The sequence below is a fragment of the Naegleria lovaniensis genome (assembly GCF_003324165.1).
Source record: "Naegleria lovaniensis strain ATCC 30569 chromosome Unknown tig050, whole genome shotgun sequence".
Taxonomy (NCBI): domain Eukaryota; phylum Heterolobosea; class Eutetramitea; order Acrasida; family Naegleriidae; genus Naegleria; species Naegleria lovaniensis.
This window is the reverse complement of record NW_025407872.1, coordinates 188,269-211,115: the sequence shown is the minus strand read 5'-3', so window position 1 is coordinate 211,115 and position 22,847 is coordinate 188,269. Positions and strand designations below refer to the sequence as shown.

The 22,847-nt window shown below is 36.4% G+C and overlaps 4 protein-coding genes across 4 annotated transcripts; 2 read left to right on the top strand and 2 right to left on the bottom strand.

Annotated features, from left to right (window-relative positions):
- Positions 1 to 103: 103 nt before the first annotated feature.
- Positions 104 to 3,337, bottom strand: C9374_011775 (uncharacterized protein; the record flags this gene model as incomplete). The annotated part of the gene is made up of 5 exons (XM_044687467.1): positions 104 to 291; positions 357 to 636; positions 709 to 1,952; positions 2,049 to 2,540; positions 2,599 to 3,337. The coding sequence occupies 5 exons, from the start codon at positions 3,335 to 3,337 to the stop codon at positions 104 to 106; spliced, it is 2,943 nt and encodes a 980-aa protein (XP_044543064.1).
- A 304-nt stretch (positions 3,338 to 3,641) lies between these two features.
- C9374_011774 (uncharacterized protein) lies at positions 3,642 to 4,811 on the bottom strand (the record flags this gene model as incomplete). The annotated part of the gene is made up of 1 exon (XM_044687466.1): positions 3,642 to 4,811. One exon carries the CDS (start codon positions 4,809 to 4,811, stop codon positions 3,642 to 3,644), a length of 1,170 nt encoding a protein of 389 aa, XP_044543063.1.
- Positions 4,812 to 5,091: 280 nt separating this feature from the next.
- C9374_011773 (uncharacterized protein) lies at positions 5,092 to 6,162 on the top strand (the record flags this gene model as incomplete). The annotated part of the gene is made up of 1 exon (XM_044687465.1): positions 5,092 to 6,162. The coding sequence occupies one exon, from the start codon at positions 5,092 to 5,094 to the stop codon at positions 6,160 to 6,162; it is 1,071 nt and encodes a 356-aa protein (XP_044543062.1).
- Positions 6,163 to 7,502: 1,340 nt separating this feature from the next.
- C9374_011772 (uncharacterized protein) lies at positions 7,503 to 22,766 on the top strand (the record flags this gene model as incomplete). Its single annotated transcript, XM_044687464.1, has 2 exons — positions 7,503 to 11,098; positions 11,147 to 22,766. The coding sequence occupies 2 exons, from the start codon at positions 7,503 to 7,505 to the stop codon at positions 22,764 to 22,766; spliced, it is 15,216 nt and encodes a 5,071-aa protein (XP_044543061.1).
- Between the last annotated feature and the right edge of the window lie 81 nt (positions 22,767 to 22,847).

Sequence of the window (22,847 nt, the reverse complement as noted above, 5' to 3'; positions counted from 1 at the left end):
TTTGTGTGTGCAATTGTTCAAATCATCTACTTGTCTCGGAACATCTATTCAGCAGCCTGAGTAATGAGTAATCAATCACTCAAGACCAAACAAACAGAATTCTCTATCTCTTTTCTTTCACAAAGAATCTTAATAAAAATCCTGCAAGTACAATAAAGAATACAGCAAAGAGTGATGTTAAAATCACATCAGCATAAAAGTTTTCAAATTGAAATCCTAATTCTTTTAAGAAAAAGTCACCATCTCCTGGGAATGAAGGAAAACCCTTTGGGTCAATCACAATTGGAAAACCTATAACAAAAAGTGTTCAATAATAAATTCTAATGTTGTTTCATATAGAAATGAACACTACTTACCATGTAGTTCATTAATTAAAAGAGCTTCATAGGCATATCCAAAATATGAAAAGTACTTGATCCATGACAAGTAGACTGGAAGAGATTCAATATTCAAAATAAATCCAGCCATGAGCATATTTCCAAGAATTAATAATATACTTGATAAATTTCCTGATCCAACATTTGGTGCAATGGCTCCAATGCAATAACAAAGTGCACCACTTGCAACGTTGAAAATTATTAAAATAAGAAGGAACCAGAAAAAGTGTGAAGTAATTTCTCTCAAACCAATCATCCACTAGTGAATATGATCAATCAACAACAAATCAAGTTCAGATATTCACACATGCAAATGCACATCAATACTTACATAGGCAATACTACCCATCAAAATTGGAGGAATGACTCTCAGAGGGATCAGGTCAAACAAAATTTTGGACAAAAAGTAAGCAAAAGAATAGTAATAGCCATTCGCTCGTTCTCTAACATAAATCGTTCTCTCAGTGATAAATAATTCGAGACTGGACATGGCAGCAAAATTAAGTAGGGCGCACATGAAGAATATAGAACCCATTCGATTCTGACATGCTTGAATGTTATTTCCTTGTTGGAAATAAACAATTCCCAAAAGCAATCCCATGATAATGGCGCTTGCATAGTGAGCTGGCATTAGATAGAGATTTCTATAAAAGTTTTGGAAACATCTCTTAGAAAGTACAAATAGTTGAGTGTAAAACGATGTTGCATATTCTTCAATTTTCTTATCATAGATTGGTTTTGAATCATCTGCTGTTAGGAGATGAACACTTTCACCTTCACCTTCCTCATTGCTATTAAATGATTTGTAAATAGGTTGTTCAGTGTGAGTTGTTTGTGTGAAATCTTTTTCATGATTATTTACAGCATTCTGATGCAATATTTCATCGTGCTTGTTGGACGATTTCGAATGTTCAGAAAGTAAGGTCATGGTGTCCAATAAAAAGTCAGCTGGATTATAGTGAGCTGGGCAATCATAGCCTAGTTTTGAGAGATAGGTCAGTGAGCCCATAGCACTTCCACTGTAAAATATTCTTCCGTCTTTCAAAAGTAATAAATTGTCAAATTGTTCGAAAATGTTAGAACGAGGTTGATGAATACTGAAAATAACTGTTCTGTTGTGTTTGGTGGCCAATTCACAAATTATTTTCATGACAGAAACTGCATGATAAGAATCTAATCCTGAAGTTGGTTCATCACAATACAATATTTGAGGAGAAATGACCAATTCACATGCAATGCTCACTCTTCGTTTTTCTCCACCGCTGATTCCTCTTGTCATGGAGTCACCAATTTTTCTATCACGAATGTGTGAAATTCCAAGTTCTTCCATCACTTGTTCAACTCTTCGTTTCTTTTCTGCGTATGGAATTGCATCTGGAAGACGTAGTTCGGCGCTGAACATGATAGATTCAAAAACAGTCATTGTTCCCATTAAGTGATCGTCTTGTTGTGAGACGTAACCAGCCATTCGCTTATATTGAGCATAATCAATGGGTTTGTCATTCACAAGTAATTCTCCTCGCACGTCTCCAGTTTTACATCTGCCTGCTAGAATATCCAACAGTGATGATTTACCTATATTTATAAATTGCATCGCCATAAGAAATAGAAGTGTGAATTTTAAATATGCATGATACAAAATCAATCAAATCGAACGCCTTAAACACTTACCTGCTCCAGAAGGTCCCATGATGGCTGTGACACTTCCAGGTTTAAATATGTGAGTAATTCCATGCAAGAGAGTAATTCTGTTCCTGCTCTTAATATGAAGCACTTGTTCTCTTTCTTCTTCGCTTTCTTCTTTGGCAATATCTTCTTCATTGACTCCGCTCACACTTTGTAAAGTTTTTAATTTCTTTGAGGAAGTTCTGATCATGTATGTCAAATTTCTAATTTCCAATTTAGCTCCAAATTGATTATTGCCAGTGTCCATCATTTCTTTGTATTCTCGTGTGATTACTCTCGTTTGATATTTTGAATAAATAATACTGAATATGATGACAATGATCAGTAACAGTAATATAACGGAACCTATCGTTGCTGAAACAATTTGTCTAGTATAATCTGGAACTGGTGGCTTTGGTGGAGGAATGTATTCTCCAAGACATTCAGATGCGTGGTCACATAATGTTTCAATAATTCCAGGAAAATTTTCATGTTTCACTACATAAATTTCATCCACACCATGAATTCATGTGCTCCAAATTAGATAAAAACATACCAACACAAGATTTTGTCTCATTGTTACATGTCACATCAGCATACCCGGTCATGTGAGACAAAATAAATAGTACAAAAGGATTTTCACATTTGGGACTAATCATTGAACAATTACATCCACTCGTAGATTTACACTTGTATTCAATTTCAATACCATCCTCTCCTAGAGAAAGCACACAATCGTGGAAAGTACAATAAAATGTTTCCGCCAATGCTGAATCAGTCTTGTCAAATGCTCTAAAGTAACATGTACCTCCCTCTGTTTGGCTATTTTCCATTCCCATGCAATCAATGGTAATATAATTTCCCATAAGTGGAATCATTCTTTGCGATGTCACTTCACAACTATAAAGTTTTTCTTTGTGTGGAATATAGGTCATATCACAAATACTATTATTATTGTTCAATAATGATTTGCATACAGAATCAGTTGTACATTGTCTACAATCTAATCCACCCCAACCAGATGCACATGTACACACTGGAGAATTTGCATCACCAAAATTTGAAACAATCAGAGGCGACGACATTGCACCACTTGAAATATTCATTTGTGATCGAACCGTTTCCAATGATGATGAAATGGGAGATCCATGTACACAATCAATGAGTGAACAATTTTTAATTCCTCGTGAGAGATCGTTGGTGAAACCGGGCATACAATCACACGCTGTTCGTGCAGCAACACTCTCGTCGGACAATTGAGTACCTATAATTTGTTTATTCTTCAATAAACCCATCCCTGTATTTTTTTTTGGGTTTTTTTACTTGGATTTGAAAAGCAATGAGATTTTTGGACTTTGCATCTCAAATGGAATGTGAGTGGAAATATTGATGTCATCAATGGTGTCGTGGAATAATTAAAATGATTTTATAACTTGATCAAAATTATTGTTGTTATTGTTGAAAATATGAAACTCTACAACATTTATGCTACAAAATAGAGGAAGAATTAAATAGGTCAGTAATTGCAAAATAATTCACTTCTCCTTGAAAAATGTCCTAATAAACATGCACAGCTTTGCATGAATGTATAATAATAAATTAATATCTCATTCCATTGTTGTGGTTGTTGAAGGTTGGTTGTGGTGGATAACCTCTTCCCATCATTGGTGGACCATTCATGAAATTGCCATTGTTAAGCGGTGGTGGGCCATTCATAAATCCTCCGTTCAATGGAGGTGGACCATTCATAAAGCCATTGTTGTTGAGTGGTGGTGGACCATTCATCAAAGGTGATCCTGTTGTTGGTGGATATCCTCTACCCATTGGTGGCATCATGTATGGAGGTGGTGGTCCACTTCTGACACCATTGTTGATAGGAGGAGGCATTCTGACACCATTATTGTTGTTGAGTGGAGGTGGACCTCCTGGAATCATGATTGGTTGATTAGGATTTTGAGGTGGTCCATTTCGAAGAGGTTGCACTGGAGGAGACTCAAACATTGCAAGAACGCTATCTTTTCCGCTGACGACTGGAGTGTTATTAGAACTTTGTGAAGACACACTATCTCTAATGACAAATTGTTGCAAGTCATCCTGCTTGTTGTCATCGAAAGAAATAAGAGAAGGAGTGCTTGTTGATGGTTGAATTTTTGGAGTTGGTGTTTTAGAGGCGTTACTGATGTTGCTTCTGCTGTTGCTATTGGCGTTTGTCATTGAACTAACTTCCTCTTGTGATGAAACTGTACGTAAATTGGAAGTTGATGGAGTTTTTGAAGCAAAGTTTTGTGTAGAGACTGATGTTTTGAGAGGAGTGCTTGGAGTTGTTGCAGGCGATGATTCTTCGCTACCGTTGCCCAATTGTAAATTACCATATTGTCTAGCTTCTTCCTCTTTGTCAATCCAGATTTTTCGTTCATATTTGGCTCTGATAAACTTTTCAACAGTGGCTGTGTCTGTATCTGGAGTTGGTTTTTCCTTGTCCAACTTGGCTTCAAAGATGGCGTTTGCTTTATCGTTACCGAACAATTCAACCATCCTTGTTTGTTCATCATTCCATGAATCTAAACCAACGCTTCGGACTTTGGAAATGTGAGTACCTAATTTTCTGTGCAAACCAGCACATCGAATACAAACAAATACTCCTTGAGTGGTACTGGCCCATTGAGGACCACGAGCGTTACAATCAGCACAAACTTTGTTTCCAGGCAACTTTAACAAATCAGCCACAATTTTCTTGTTCCTAGAATTGTTTTCTCCCTTTGATGCCATTCCGAATGTTGTATGAATGTTGTTATCCAACTATATATATTATTTCTTTGTGATGATGATGACCACAGAGACGTGCTGCTCAAAACGAAAAAATGAAAATGTGAGAATGTTTGCAGAGCAGTAAATTTTTTTGAAAATGTTTAACGGTGCAATGAATTGACGTGACGAACGCATTGATACGTCATGAACAAGAAGCCCAACACAACACACCAGCAATAAGGAATTTGGATGATGAAAAAGGAACTTACAGACAAATTGAATTTGAAGGAGTCTCAACAAAATGCCCCATCATGGTTCGGAACGAGTTGCTCTCTTCAAAGCGAGCCGCAACAAGAAACAACATCATCTTCTCTCCAATGAATTATTTAATGAAGATATTTTCCGGATTATTCTTTCCTATTTACAACCAAAGGATTTAATGAATTTACATTTGGTGAGTCAAAGTTTGCAAATTTGTCAAATGACCACCATGGATTGTTGGTGGAAACGTTTTTATCAATTAAAATTGTCAGAACTTGGAAAAAAAAGCAAATCAAAAGGATTTTCCATCCAGTGGAAAATAAGCACGATGGAAACAGTGACACAAGATTTTAGACAACATTTAGTTGAGGCTTCGAAAGTGTACAATATGAAACGATTGAAATGTAAATACTATGACAAACAAGAAATTATGAAATTCAAATTGAAAGACCTGATCCAGGTCCAAACCACTGAAAGCCAATTGTCAACTCTCAAAAGTGTCAAACTACTAGTTGTAGGAAATGGGGCAACCGGAAAAACATGGCTATTGATGAGAATGACACAAAATTCAATTCCTGGTCTTGATGGATACACACCAACTGTGATGGAGCAATGTAGCCATAACATCACTGTGGAAGGTGAAACATATACCATTGATTTGGTAGATTCGACAGGATCTGACGAGTATGGAGAGAGATTAAGGCCCCTGTCCTATGTTGGTAGTGACATTTTTATAGTAACTTTTAGTTCCATTGATAAGAATAGTTATGAGATGGTAAAATCACACTGGATTCCTGAAGTGACTCATCATTGTCCAAATGTACCGATTTTACTAGTTGCTACAAAGAAGGACTTGAGAGAGAATATGAACAATGAGAGAAATGGGGAGCTCAAATATCCTTATTGGAATCCAATTAGTTTCGAGAAGGGACAAGAACTGGCGAAACAAATGGGATGTATTTCGTTCATGGAGACATCTGCACAGACGGGAGAAGGATTTATGGGCTTGGAAGAGGTCATTGTTAAATGTGTCATGCTTGCTAGGTGTGGGAAAGCTCATCGTTTTGGTGTAGATGATAAGAGCTCAAAAAATAAATGTTCTATTCAGTAGTAAGTAGCTCAACGAGTTTAGCCAAGAGAATTCGAGGTGAAGATGGCAGCAGGTTGATTTGTGTGATGGAATGTATTTTTTATACAGCAATTGTATTCAGCTGCAAACAACTCCATCAGGATGTTCTCTACTTGAAAGATTTGAATAGCTTTACATAAATTGACATGGTAACCTTTCAATCCACTTTCTTATTGCCAAAGCTTTTGGAATAAACTCGAACATCCAAGGGATATCCATAACCGTTTGATAGAACATAAATAAGCGTGTGGACTGGTTGAATTGTTTCAAACGCAGTCAGCCATGTCTACAACAACAGGCAGACAATTAATAGGGCCGATTTAGAGATGACTCACCTGAACAGATGGCAACGCATGTATATCAGCATACACAGCACCAAGTATTGCACCTGTAAAAGTCCAACGATACAAATTCATTTTGTTTTGATGAATACAATCATGAGAAATTGGGGAGGTACCAAACCTGTGTATCCCAATTGGAAAATTTCCTTTTGTCAACCAAAAATAAAATTTTTTCGCCCACCGTGGGGCTCGAACCCACGACCACAAGATTAAGAGTCTTGCGCTCTACCGACTGAGCTAGACGGGCAGACATAAATATAAGAGTAAATAGATAGAACATATTTTCATGACAAAACATTTCGTTCGTTTAGCACAAGTTGTCTTTCCTTTAATCATGAATACCGTCCTTAGAACGGAATGTTGAATGTTAGTAGTGTTGAGAAAGGATGATATTCAATTGAATATAGCGGTTTTCCAATACTTGGGTCGACTTTGAATTTCGAAGAAGACTCATTCCCTTCCTCTTTTGAAAATATTTCATCAACACAAAGAAAATGCATGGAATAAAATTTACGGCAACCAACTTTCGTGAACCACAGAAATTTGCCTTGGTCGGAAATGATCAACCAAACAAATCATCATTTCGTCACCCTTCATCATTTACAATGTTCATTCGCCGATGGGTATTGGTTGGTTTTTCCACTTCTCGCTAACTTCCGAAGTCAAAATCTAGATGCGGCAAAATCATCACTAGAAATCATCTCTAGCCACCAACAGCTCGTTTGACACAACATCAAAAGAATATCAGCACATTCACCCCTTCAGCCGAACTCTATTCATTTGTTTACCCTTCTGTTGTCTATTTCTGGCTTTCATCAAGAATTTACAAGAACAACCAACACGCAATTTTTTGTACCGATGGTTACTATGAACACCCAGTATTACGAGAATGATGATGGGTGGAGACTCCACATCGTGCGTCCCTCACTATGTCTACACAATACAGACATCTCCATTCAAGAACAACAAACACACAAAAAGATGACACGGTTACTGCGGTCTAGCAGCATGTCTTCATTATTCATTGCGGCTCTCAGCATTTTCTTCATTTTCGTTCTCATTCTCTCTCTCATCATGAATCATTCCCATCAACCACAACACATGATAACGACAATGGACACTTTGAACGGCTCACTTTTCGTGGAAGGTGCTGACATTCCTCTTTACACGGTTAACGTAAATCCCAATACCAATGCAACAGAAATCATAACGCAAGACCGGTCCATCATTGCTTCCGGAGCTTCATCCGCATGTTCCAATTTGAACACTCAAGCCATCACTGTTTATCCAAATCCTTACAAGTTTCCCGAGCCAGGTTGGAATTCACTTTATTTCAATGGATACAGTTGTCCAAGGTCAGGAGTATCAAATTTTGTTGGTGTAACCGTGTATCGACTCATTGCTGGATATGACCATGTCATCATGGTGGGAGCTGAATATACTGGCAGTGTCGGAAATATGACTGTGAAACAGGTATTGTATGGAAAAGGAAATAATATAGATGGAGCATTAGCCATTGACAAGTACGACAATCCAAGAAGTGGGCCTTATTGGGCGAATACGACCTATAACATCAGATGGGGTTCTGCTGTTCGACTTCATCAAATTGAAGCTTTATTGAAGAACCGAACAGTGGAAAATAATCAGTTTCCATCAAGAGCCATGACCTATGCAGATTGGAATATTCCAACAATTGATGAAGTCAAACATCATTATTTCTCTGAGAATAATATTGTACAGAATATTCATGCCTGTTATTTGAACAGTTTTTTAATTTTGAAGAATGGAGAAATTTATGGATTTGGTTCCAATAGGTTCAAATCTATGGGTTTAACGGATGAAAACTTTAAGGTGAATTCTCCAACTAGATTGAGTTCACTAGAGTCTCTTTTAAAGGTCAATGGTGACTGGGTAGATGCTCTTTATTGTGGTTATTCTTCTGTTGTCATTATCACCAAACAAAAAAGGGTGATTGTTTTTGGACGAAATGATGTAAACCAGTTAGGATTGGGATTAGAATATGCTGGACAAAATTCAATCTCACCAATGGTTCATCCGTTTTTGACGAATTACATTCAACAAACCTCATCAGTTAAAACTATTTCATTTGGTTTAAATTTCACAGCAGTTCTCTTCCATGATGGATCTGTATATTGTGCTGGATTGAATTTAAATCATCAATGTGGGTTGGGTATTAGTGATACCATTATTCACCACTTTACACAAATTCCATTACCACTGAAAGTCGTAAAGATAACAACGACTGCCTATGCTTTGTTTTTAGGAACAGACTCTGGTGACTTGTATGTCAATGGTGCAAACGTGGGATTTGTTTTAGGATTGGGCATTATGGATCAAAATGTGGTAGTCACAACACCAACCAAAATACCAACTTTGAAATCAGCTGATTTTGACCTTTCGACTGGGTATCAACTCTATCATATCATTTATCAAAATGCAACAGCTGCTTACGCTTGGGGTTCCAATCAATTTAAACAATTATCATCTGTACTTACAGTTGGAGGTGAGGTTGTGTTTCCCTCTCCAACCATTATTCCATTCACCTATATTGATCCATTGTTAAATGAAGTTAAGAGCAATAACAATTGTAGAATTATTGATAACCAAAGCTCTAATGGATGTAATAATGGATATCTATTGCAACGAGTAGACCATCAAACCGGATTTAACACTACTTTTGGTAAATTTAGAGCTTACTGCAGTAGTTTGGGAGGTTACTATAACCATTCATCAAGAAGTTGTTCTTGCTATACAAATTATAACGGACATGCATGTCACGAATTTGATACTACTCAATTCATTTGCAATGCATCAAGTGCTGATAACTTTGCAAATAGACCAAACCAATGTTACTGTGGGGCAGAGGGATATTATGGAGAAAAGTGCCAATTTTCAGCACCTATTCGATCTGTGGTTAGCTTTTCTCGAAGCAAAATACTTAACAAATTTTCTGCAAGCCCAAGTTTATTCGATTTTTCAAATTTGAGGAGTGGAACATCTCACTCAATGATGACCTCTCTTTTAAATAAGCAAAGAGTTTATGTGTTTGGATCGAACAATAATATTTATGGACAATTTGGTAATGGTATTGCAAGTGCAAATATGCTAATGGATACTATTCAAATATCGGTCTTATTAGAAAAATTAGCTTTGAAAATCAACAGTAATATTACCTCTGTATTTGCAATGGATCAACAGTCTGTAGTCCTATTCAGTGATGGATCTCTATATCAAACCTCAACTGTTTTTGTGAATGGGTCAAACATCCAATTCCTAGCTAACAATGTCAAATCATTGTTTTGTTCTCAAATGACATGTTTTTATATCGATACAAGTGGAGCTCTCTATGGCGTGTTTGACAATCAGTTCAATCAATTAGGATTGAGTGACTACAAGACAAGAGGAGCCTTTGAATCACAACCCGTGATGGTTTCTCTTTGGAAAAACAATATCCATGGAAAGGTGGCAAGAGTGTATCCTTCCAACACTTACACTTTGTTTGTCAATCAAGTAGGAACCGTTTTTGGTATTGGAGCAAACACTAATTTCCAACTTGGCCTTGGACACAACATGAATATTAAGGATTATATTGTGCCACTGCTTGTGGACTTGCCAGTTTTTGATGTGAAAAATAGTGAGCAGGTTGTATTCTTACAATTAAGTAATTTAAAGTGGTACATGATGGGAAAAGATTTAATGAATATTGACACAAATGAACAGTATTTGGCATATCCAACATTTATGAACAACACATTGAGTGATGGAGAAATTATTGTTGCCGTTAGAAATGATATTGTCATTACCAAGAATAGAAATGGAATTTTCACACAAATTTCTCCAGCCTCAAAAATTCTCTCTCAAGAAAACAGTACTACTCTTTCTGTGGCAGTCATGGGAAATGATATTTTAGGTATTGTTGTTCCAACTAATGCGATCAAGAACAATAACGTGTGCCTAAGAGGAAGTTTCAGTCTTGCCACTGACTCTTGTGTTTGTGATGAAGGATATACAGGAGAAAGTTGCAATATTACTTGGTGTGACAATGATTGTGCATTCAATTATGGAACCTCTTGTATTGGTCCTAATATTTGTGCTCCTCCTTTATCAATCCCAACAACTATCAACGAATTGAATTTGTTTGGACAGCCTAGATACATCAGTAGCAATGGAGATGCAAGATCTACCGGCATATTCCTAAGTAACGTCACCACAAATATAATTGCTCATGCTACGGGTGAAACATTTTCTGTATTTCTTCAGGATGATTTCAAAGCATATAGTTTGGGCGAAAATACATTTGGAATGCATGGAATTGGAGGTGCAAGTAAGAGACCTTTCAACGGCTTGACGTCAAACAATATTTTATTACTTCCTTTGAGATATAGTGGTGAAACATTCAAATCTATCACTTCAGGAAGTAACTTTGTCGTTGTTTTAACAGCGAATGGAAGATTGTATGCTGCTGGAGATAACACACTCGGTCAATTAGGTTTAGGAGACACTATTCCTAGACACTTTTTAACACCTATTGATTCTATAGCAACATCCAAAATTGTGTATGTGAATTGTAATTCTTATCATTGCTTTGCTGTTTCGGAGACTAGTGTCATTTATTCGTGGGGAGACAATACCCATGGTCAATGTTGCAATTCTTCCACCACCACCCGACAGATCACTTTGCCAACACCTGTTGATTTTTCTCCTTATGACGTTGTTAATCAAAAAATTGTGTTAGGACACAACGCAACAATAATTTTCACAAGGGATGGAGGCGTTATTGGATGTGGTAAAGTGCAAATTCCCTACGATTATGGAAACAAGGGAGTTGTAAAGAGATTGCTGCCATTCTTCAATGTGACATCAACATTTGATATTTCTCAAACTCCTGAAAAATACCACTCAACAATGTGTATTAAGAATGGAAAAACATCTGAAACTTGGTACTGCTTTGGTAAAAACAAGAATGGATGTGCAGGATTTGGAAATGACGTTCCACTTTATGGTTTAACACCATCCATACATTATGGAGTGAAGAGTGGTGTATTTTTCTTTACACAATCTGCTAGCTTGAACTTTTATTATAATAGTTCAAGTGGACTCACTTATTTTGGATCTGGTAGTTTATTTAACAAACCAGATAACATGGGAAGCATTGTTCCAATCGAATGGTTCAATTCTTTTGGAAATCTTTTCGAAACAGTTCAAGCCAATGATAAGTTTGGATTTATTATCACCAAGAAAAGTCATTGTTACAATAGAGGTACTTTTTCAACCTGGGTGAAATCAGGTTGCTCATGCAATACAGGATTTAATGGTCCTACTTGTGAAGTTAATACTTATCAAGAAAGCACGACAGCAGTAAATCGAGTGGCTGTCACGTTCCTTGACTACGCAGGCTCTAAGACGACTCAATATTTCGACACTTCCAAGTTTGAGCTATTGGGAAATTTACCCTATGGTTTCAATACTAGTAGAAACATCTTTACTGCAGCAATGACTTTCTCTTCCAAACTACCATCAACAGAATGGACAGAATTTATCTTTTCGATGAGCTCTTTTTCATCTGCAAATGTTACTTTGACTTTTTTACAATCAGACGATTCCATGTTGACACCACCAGTCAATTTTGTTCTTTCAGTTCCTGGAGAGAGTGACAACTCAGTTTTGAGTAAGAACGTTTCAAAGCTCGTCTCTGATACACAGGTGAAGGTTAACTGTGTTTACACAGTGAATGGCAACACATTGGACACTAAAGTTGAAAATCAATGGTTGAAGGTTTATGTGAAAATGGATAATCAACTTTATCCTGATGGTTATGTCAACGCAACTAGTTATTTGGAGACTGAACAGAAAAGGCGTATTCTTAATGTTTACTCTGTAAACTCTATCACTCCTATGAACGTACAATCCTTCCAGGTGTTGAATGACTTATGCTCAGCAGGAATTTGTTCGAGCGTCAATGGCATGATTTCAGAAATTAGACTCCACTCTTCCTTTAATTATAGTTTGTATCCCATCTTCAATGATGACGCGTTCAAGAATGTTCAAGCATTTAAAAGCAATTCTATTAGTTCCATCCAGTATCCAATTCATCAAACCTTCAACTTTAGAGACATGTTGAATTTGATCGATCTATCAAGTAATATGAATTTGGAACAATCAGCAAGCTATTTCGACACTAGCGTCATTTCCTATCGGAACGATATTTTTGTTGATCTCTCTGATACCAAGATTTGTGACATTCCCTTCGAAGACTATTTGTTGCATCCTTCTCATTATGATTTGAGTAACACTAATATCTATTGCATGCTTCCTTCTTTTAACAATAGTTGGTGTAAAACTTTAACATTCAGGAAGCCCAAGCTTGTATTTACTCAGTTCTTTGATTCTGCACAGTTATCCATACCTTTGGATATTTGTAATGGATGTTCAATTTTGAATTGTTTGGATTTCTTAACGATGGACAAATCAAGACTTTCGTATTACTTCAACTTTCCAAACGGTACCACATTGGAGACGAATGATTTTGGATCACTTGTTGTTGATAGAAATGATGAAAGAGTGAACTTACTACTGGACAACTTTAAAGAAAGGCTCTTCCTCGATTATGACATCCAGTATTTAGAGTTTGGATTGATTTACAAATACGACAGTCTGATTCCATCAAAACAGCAACTACGAGGAACATTGCTAATTGAATATTATAGAACATTACCAAACTTCAAAACGTATCCTTACATAGTTCAAAGAGATAGCGACAATGTCGTCACTCTTGAAAGTAGCTTACTGCCAGACTTTTTGAACTTTAACGACATTTATTGCAGTACAGTTTTTGGAAACACTCCCTTAATTCAAAATGTAACAGCACCATCGATTGGAACTTGCATCGTACGAAGTGGAGTTGAAGACAACCAAAACATTACCGTTGAGTTGTACGCTTTTCCTCACAGTAACCTATCATCCTACAAAATTGGAGAGTTTAGAGTTTATGTTCTGAACTTTACCCTAACTCCTAATATTATACAGAAATATTCAACTGTATATCCAACCATAAGTAGTTATGGTCAATCCAGTGGTATGCAAAATTTCCTTACAAATGAAAATTTGGAATTCCGAGAGAATGATGTTGTGGTTTATCGTGTCAATACCACAGGTTCAAATTTGTACATAAGTTACTTTAACTCACAACCAATTACCTTAGATTTGTACAAACAGTCTTTGGGATTGTTTTTGAACGGAGCTTCTCTCTCACAAAATTTCACTCAATTAATCTACAATCCTTTTGTATTGCAGAGAGTGAGTCCGTTGCTCAGTTTTGATTCCAATGTTCTAGTTTCATTGTCAACAGATAGACCACTTACCACCAACTTGCCAACATCTCAGATCCAATATCGTTGTTTCAATACAGCTCGAAATGAGTCATTTGTGGCTTCATATTCAAACAGCGTATTCACTTGCAACATTACTGGATTAGCTCAAAGAAATCCCGAGACTTTGGACCTTCGAGTAGATGCAAAGGTGGACAACTTTAACAATGGAAATTGGTTTACCATCTCCAGTAATGGGTTAACATTCTATCATGTCACTCGCAATATGAACCTCACGTTCACTGCCGACTCCCCTAAACTCATGTATCGTAGATATGATGACCCATTAGCAGCAAGTACAGAGATCAGCGTTAAACTATTGATTCCATTCCAAATACCAGAAAGCGAGTTACCAAGATTCAAAATATGCTGGATGAATAGCTTTGGCCAGCAAAGTACAGAACGTAATACCTATACTCCTGTCAACGTTTTGACCTCTCGTTATCATGCTCCATTCATTGGATACAATGATGTTTATATTTGTGGAGATGGAATTTTTTCAACTGTGCCCCTGAAAATGCTTGTCTTGAACTCGACATCATTCGATATGAAACCTCTGTTCGGATTTGAGAACCAACATTCATACACAATGTACATGTATCATTATGGGCCTTTCTTTTACTCTGACTCTTTGTACAGCATTTCGTATGCTTGTGCATTGAGATCATCTCTTGGAAGTAATGATTCAATTTACAGTAACAATATTTCAACTATCAACTATGGAGGATACTACATGACCAAATGCACCTTCTCGAATATTGCCGTTTCTTCTGATAAAAAGTACTCCTTTTACTTATTGGCACAGCACCAAGCTATGAATTATACATATGGCCTTATGCTGACTGTTCGGTTTATAACTCAAAAAACCTTATATGCAACATCACCTTTTGTGACTCATATTCCAGCTGATGGAATTATTTCTACGAATATGATTTCAAATGACTCAGTCCTATTTACAGCCCTTTCCAAACCACAGCATTCCGCCTATAAGCCACATGTAGATTGTCTCTTATTCGATGTTGGAGCTGCCTTACCATTCACGTATGTTCCATTGAGCATAAGTCCGGATGAAAGTCGGTTGATTTGTGAATTCAAAACTTTTGACCCTTCAACGAGGTCGGGACCTTTTGAACTTTCTCTAGGTTCATACATACCGGAAGAACAGGTATTAATTGAAATTTCTACAAGAGCAGTTCACTACACCTACAAAGATTGGATTACTTTTCAATTCTCAGGATATCCAATTCTTGAGAAAAACAATTCCATTACTATGAATTTTAACTTGTTACCAACGTACAAACAAGTAACTTTGAATTACTCTTTGGTCTCTTCTAATCCAAACATTACTACCTTAATTTCTAACTGTGATTTTACGGGTAGTAGAACATGTTCAGCAGATTATTTGGCTCAATTCATGACAGCACCTGTATTACAGCAATATCAAATTTTGGTTTCGTTAACAAACGGAAATTTCATTGTGAATCAATTACTTCGAGTTGAAAAATTTGTATACAATCCAAGAATTGAGATTAACAATTACATACCTTTCATTTTCGATTGTACATTAGGAGAGACAATTCCAAGTTTGAGAATTTCAACCAAGTACTATTTGAGCAGTGATTTCTCATACAAGTTAAAGATTAACACTGACTTGGTACCAGTCAATGTTTTTGATGAGAATACCCAAAGAATTATTCAGTCGAACAATATTGTAGCTCCTTCAACTCCCACCGATCTTGTTTCTAGAGTCATGACATCATTTAATGGTATTGATTTTAGTGTGGATAATATTCCCTCCACTATTTACATTCGAGAATTGTACACAGCTCCGAACATTATCGTTCAATCTAACGTGTTACAAAATTTCACCATCTCCACCGATGTCATGATCCCACAACCCATCAATAATTCATATGCTCTAAAATTTATGAATGTGGCTTATCCTTGCACTTTTAACCTAAAAACTTTCACATGTCCCATTCAACTCTCTTTTTTAGGAGCAGCCTTTTACCAAGAAAAGCTTACTTTATTAGATGGCAACACCACCATTACAAAGATTGGCCTTCCACTTGTGATATTCAAGAAGGTATCGCTAGACAATGTACAGCCCACTTTATTACTTCAAAGTTCGCAACTCAATACTACAGTTACACTGTCTCAAAATTTCTTTGATAATTTTGATTCCAAAGAGTTCAAATTAAGTTGTGCGATTCAAGATGGAAATTATTCTGCCATCAGTGTTGGATCAAAGAGTGTGAAGTGCAATTTTAATTCATTGAATCTTGGAAGGAAATCTGTCAAGATCTATTTTGAATCGAGCAACAGGTATAGAACAGCAAATCAGCTGTTAGTGAATGAAGAGGATGTATCTAAAGACTTTGAAGTGATTTCTCCACCAAAAATTATGTTAGATCCACAACTGTCACAAAGTACTTTATACTACACTTTAGATACCTATTCTTTAGTGAATCTCACCATCTATGTGACCAATACCAATTTTACACAAGATGGAACATTGTATGATTTGAGTAAGGAATTTGGAATTCTTGGAAAGGACAAACTTATTGAATCAATCCAGTATCTCGGAAAGGTTGGAAACGATTACAAATTCCAATTATCGTTTTACCCTTCCAATGACTATGAAGGTTATGTTCCTTTCAGACTTGTTAAAGTAGTGAAATCTACTGCCTCAACTTCTCGTGCTCTCACACAAGACGATTACGTATTGACTCAAGTTTCTGATCTTGTATTGACGTTTATTAGAAAGATTACAACCACTAGAAGTATTCCATCATTTGGTGTTGAATCGACTGAGAGAAATGTTCAAATTTATTCAAATTTCAACTTTTTACTCTTTTCTCCAGATCCTTCTTTCCAACAAGATGGAAAAGTAACTTTTAACTGTAAATATGATTACAAACCAAGAGCTGATGTGAATATTTACAAATACACTTCAGCAGCATCTATATTTAACAATGAGGCATTTGAGTGCTTGATTAAGACACCCGATGTTGGAGAAGTTCAAATAGATTTATTTGTTTCAAAGGATGGAACTACTTTACCATTGAACATTAATCCATTGAATTATATTGTACTTGATGGACTGTTCTTACAACCAACATCATACGGATTGAGAACTGAAATCAATAATAGACATGTATCACCTTTTAAAGTTTCAAAGTATGCGACACTTTCTGGAATTGCAAACCTGGACTCGTATAATCAATTCACTGGCAAAATTTCTCAACCCAACATTGCATTCACATGTGAAAAACAGCCAGTAGTCAATGATTTCCCAACACTGAATTGTACTCTTCCTATAATGGATGTGGCTACCGTTAATTCATTCCAAGAATACGAAATGAAGCTCTACACAAGCCCTGACATGTTATATGTTTCAAACTTCTCTTTGGGATGGGTTCCAACAACATACCTTTATGTTGAAAAGATTAGACCATTAATCGTTCAAAAATCTGCACATAGAAATGATTTCAAGAAATTTAATGTCACTATTAACGGTGATTCAAGAGTTCTTGCAAATCAACTACCTCAAGGAAACTTTGGAATTTATTTATCTAATACTGGACTAGCTATGTTACCATCGTCTTCAAAATATTCCAATCTTGAGACTCAATTAGTTGTTCAAACTTCAAGACTTCAAGAAAGTGTTCAACTGCAGTATGTCAATTACAATATGTTAACTCCAATTATTGACATTCCCTCTCCTGTACATGTTGCTCAGAAACAGGTGGTTATTAATAATGCAGACATTGTCAATCTCAATTATGATCCAAGTAGCAAAAGAGGTTCAAAATCAACTGACGCAACAGTTATTCTTTCAATTACTAATAATTTGGCTACTAATTTCATGTTAGAAAATGGAGGGTATAATGGTTCTATTCAATGTTTCCAAACAGACAAAGGTACTTTCTCTGTAGCGAATATCACCTCTGTGACTTCTAGCTTAATCACCTTCACATGTTCAGTTACAAAGGGATTCTTTGATAATACACAAATTTATAGAAGTTCATTGGAAGTGTGGTATCTAAATGATATTGCAGAAAATGGAGCAATGAAAATATCATCCAGTGTTCTTTCCTTTTTATGGCTTCCTTCAAAATTAATGCAAATTGACAATGTTTCACCCTATGCATTTGTGTCAACAATTGGACCCATGGAAGTGACTCTCAATGCCAATTATTCATTTGTACCAATTTCAGAAGGCTATTCTTGCTTATTGAAAAATCCACAAACTGGACTTACCGAAAGACAAATTGGTATTTATAAGAACAGTAAGACTGTATCATGTCCATTCAATGTTGGAAATTTGGTGTCAGGTGTTTTCACCATTCAAATTTCGTTTACCATTGGCTCAAATGATGATATTCTGACAAACTCTATGGAGATTTCTTTCATTGACCAATACCAAACTATTGACTTTATTCAACCATTTGTTTCCTATTATTTATCCACAGCAAAAGGTTCTCAATCAACAATTTCATACTCCATTCCATTGAACTTTATTCCTCGTTCACTTTCATGTATTTTCCAAGAAGGAGACATTATTAGACAAATTGCAAAGGTTTCCAATCGTCAAAACAGTTTATTCGATTGTTCTTACACAAATGATGGATCCTTCTTGAGTGGAAGTGTTATGACTTCTCTTGCTATTGATTTGGGAGGAAACCAACTTTTAAACATTTCCTCCAATGCTGTTGAACTAGTTCTCTACACTCAGAAACTTACATGGGAAGTACCAACCGTTGTTGAGCAAATAGATTTGAACACGAAATTTCAACTCCACAATTATTATATTCCTACATCAAAAACCTATAATCTGACTCAAACCATCGTTGCAGTTCCATACACTAAATCTCAAAAGATTGATGATCTAGCTGCTATTCCATTAGAATGTGATCCAAGTCAACGATGTAAATTCGACTCGATCCAAAACCTTATTTCCAAAGTTCCTTCCTATATGGCCAGTGCCATTCGATTCACAAACAATGTATCGAACAGGAAATCGTTTGTTACTGCTGATGACGTGGTTTTATTTGTACCAAAATCAGAATTTAACATCTCACATATATCTCCCTTCGTGGCTGATTATCGATATGCGAATGGAGTGGATCAACAATTCTTGTTCGCAAGTACAAGTCTCAACGCTGAAGATTTCCAAATTATGTGTGAATACGGAACCACAAAGGCCAACATGACAAAAGACCAAAAGTGTGTGATTAAACCTCAACGAGATGTAGGAGGCAACCCATTGAAAGGAAATAGAAACGTCATCTTGACATGGATGGGCAGAAATTTATACAGTACAAAGACTTTCTTTGTGACATTTAATGAGTCTTTCACCATGGATCCTGTAATTTCTTTCTTTGAGCATCCAACATCAATACCATTGAATTCATATCTTCCAGTTCCATTTACCGGAAGTTTTGATGGATACATTTTTGAAATTGGTATTTATGATAAGCAAAGATTGATTGGAAAAGCTCCTTGTACTCAACCAACATTGGAAAATCCATATCTAAACTGCACTAAACCTCACTTCGATTACAAGACAGCTAAGGCCATTACCACAATTCCTCAATTACTCATCAACTCTCAATTGGCATTTAGATTAAGAGGTGATTTGATTTTATACAACAAGCCAACTGCAACATTGAAAAGAAATTACATCGTGATGGATACCAAAATCTCTTTGGACATTTCAGGTTCATATTTCTACAGTAGAGATGTTGTCACTTTGAGTTTGAGTAAGAATTTAGTCAAATTGGATTTCCCTGCGAGATGGATGAGCTCTTCACTTGTCACTGTTGATAATGTGTTGATTCCTTCACCAACATCCACAGCCTCATTTAGTGCCAAATTAGTTTTTGGATCTGGTGCTACAGTTTCTCTTCCATCCATCTACCCCTACGATCCTTCCTTGATCACCATTGACTCGTTTTTGATTATAAATTCCCAAAAGGATAAGGATCTATTTGTTGTTTCAGCAGATACTCAAAGAACAATGGACATTGCATTGAATACTTCCAATGCTGTCATTAATTCATTTTCTTGTAAGGTCAAGTTTGATGATGGTACGATATCATCCGTGTTAGATGGTACAATTTATGAAGGACGTTTCATTGAGACTTTAACACCATTGATGTGGTATCATGATTTGATCTTCCCTCGAATTATTTCCTTCTCAGTCTCAATTGATGATGGATTTACATTTATCACTTCTCCATCAGCAAAGTTTTCAATGATTGAGGGAACCATCCACAACATTCAGCTTTCCAATTATTTATTCTATTCGGATGGATTTAATACTGTACAGATCACAAACGCTGGTTTCAGTTCCACCATGATGGAGCTTTCTCTTCTGAAAGCAAAGACCTCTGGTACCTTGAAACAAGATGTTATTTCCATGAAATGTACTAATCAGGGACTTTGCAAGTTGGATTGGTCTCAAGTTGTATTCACTAATAGTTTTGATGTTGAATTTTATGAATTTGATCGGTTGAGAGTTGAGAAAATGGCTTCCTCGAAAATTTTCAATTTGGCACAGAAGGTTATCTTATTGAACAAGAATATGAAATCGAAACAAATTCCAATTACTCTGTCACACAAGCAAATTCAACAAGGAGCAAGTACGGCATTAAGTATTTCGTTGCCTGCATCTCTATCGAACGGAATACTATCGAACATTCCCAATGTTTACTTGCAAATTTCATGTCCAGATATTGATGGTTCTGTACTTGTAACCTCGATTCAATGGACATCACCCACTACTTTCATAGCTACTCTTGATCATGTTCCAGTCGTACAGTTTGTCTCGACATTGACCATTTTCTCAATTTCATTTGATGCCCTGAACTACATTGCAGTAGCCAACGATGGAAACAACAAATTGACCATGTACCAACAATTTAGCTTTACCATTACTAATCAATATCAAAAATCTAAAGCATCCACCTTTGCCAGTACACCATTCAAAATCACCTTCCTGAATGCCTTACCAATTGATGACAGTCTTCCAATCAAATTTAAAATTTCATCCTCGAATTATCCTCAATTTTTCACACCTTACTTTGGAACTGCCACTCGAGCTGTGGTCAACACGAATGCAAGATCTACTTCAATGATATCTCAACTATCCTTAACAGCTCCAGCAGTGTCATCATTGTTAACTGTAGATAAGAGTATGGTTCGTTTCCCATCCACACTTAGTCTTGGCATTTCTATTCTTGGTGATGATCAATATGTCTCTAATGAGCTTGTATATGACGATTCGATTGCTGACCCTCCAGTCATTGTCAGTGTGGTTCCTATGGACTTGCCAATTTTGGATGAAATGATCAGAATGGATATTAAGGCATCCTCAATCTATCCAAACAACACTTTTTGCATTTTCAGACCTTTCAGAGACTCCAATGACACCTATGTGATCAGTGCCAATTTCATTGACGAGTTCTCTATCAGTTGCTCAGTGAACACTCAACTATTAGTTTCAACATTGCGTCTTGAAAATTCTTTGGAAGCTGTTCTATCCTTAAAATCTAATTTGGATGAAAGTAGAGAAAGTGTTAACATTCCTCTTTACAAACAAATCAGAATTGATTCGTTCACTCCATTGCAAGGTCTTACTACAGGTCAATTCCAATCTACATTTTACGGAAACTTCCCAATACATCCGAAAGAAGAAGTATATCTTGCATCAGGCAGAATGAAATTCCGTGCCAAGTTTGGATCTCGAGAAACAGTCGCCTGCTCTCGAATTTCATCCACCATTGTGACATGCAACGGTACCTCTAACCCTGTTTCTGAAGTCGATGTCTTTCTCTCAAGAAATACTGTGAACTTTGTTAAAGCAGCCAACAAGTTCACCTATATTGGATGTGGACCTGGATATGAACAAGCATCATTCGCTGAATTATGTAAACCATGTCAACCAGGGTTCTACAAGAATTACACTGGTGGACCTTGTATTGCATGTGATGTTGGACATTACACATCGACTTTTGGCTCCACATATTGCACAAAATGTCCTTCACTTCAAACCACTCAAACTACAGGAGCTGTTTCCGTAACTCAATGTGGATGTCCTTCTTCCAAATATTATTATAACGTTTTCAATGCTCGATGTGAATCATGTCCAAAAGGAGCAACATGTTCATTCTTCAATACGACCTACCCAACTGCACAAGCAGGTTATTGGCACTCAAATGCATCTGGTTACAATCCTTACAACTTTTATGAATGCATTCCAAGTAGCTCGTGTGGTGAAGGCCAATTTGAAAATTGTACTGAAGGTTATACAGGATTTGTATGTGGATTATGTCAAGAAGGATATTATAGAAATTCAAGATCTTGTCAAAAGTGTTCAGCATTGGCTCCTCTCTTTTTGGCCATCCTCATTGGAGGTGTTGCAGTGATTGCTGTCATTTTCTTTATGATTTCTTCAGTTAAGGTTCATCACATTTCCTCACTCTCGATTGCTCTCTTCTTCTTCCAAGTGAATAGTATGTGGACAAAGTTTGATATAGAATTACCAACAGAGATTTCAGGACTTTTTGCAGCATCTGCTGCTTCTACGTTCAACTTTGATTTTATTCAATTCCAATGTGTGTTTCCAATTGGATTTGTTCCTCAATGGATTTTGAAGATGTGTATTCCAATCATGTTATTGGCCTTGTTTGTGTTTTTATATGGATTGGGAGAATTAAGAAATTTGTTTGCCAAATTTGTTGGACAAAAAATTCCATGGAAGAAATGGGACGTCACTTCACTTTATAATGAACTCATCCAACGCAATGAGGAAGAAGCTAAACTTGAATCCAAACTCAATTCAAATTCTTGATTTCTGGCTTCTACTACTCCACAAAAGTGGCTATTTACAAAGTTCAACACAAAATCATTTGGACGCTCACTGCTTACTTAC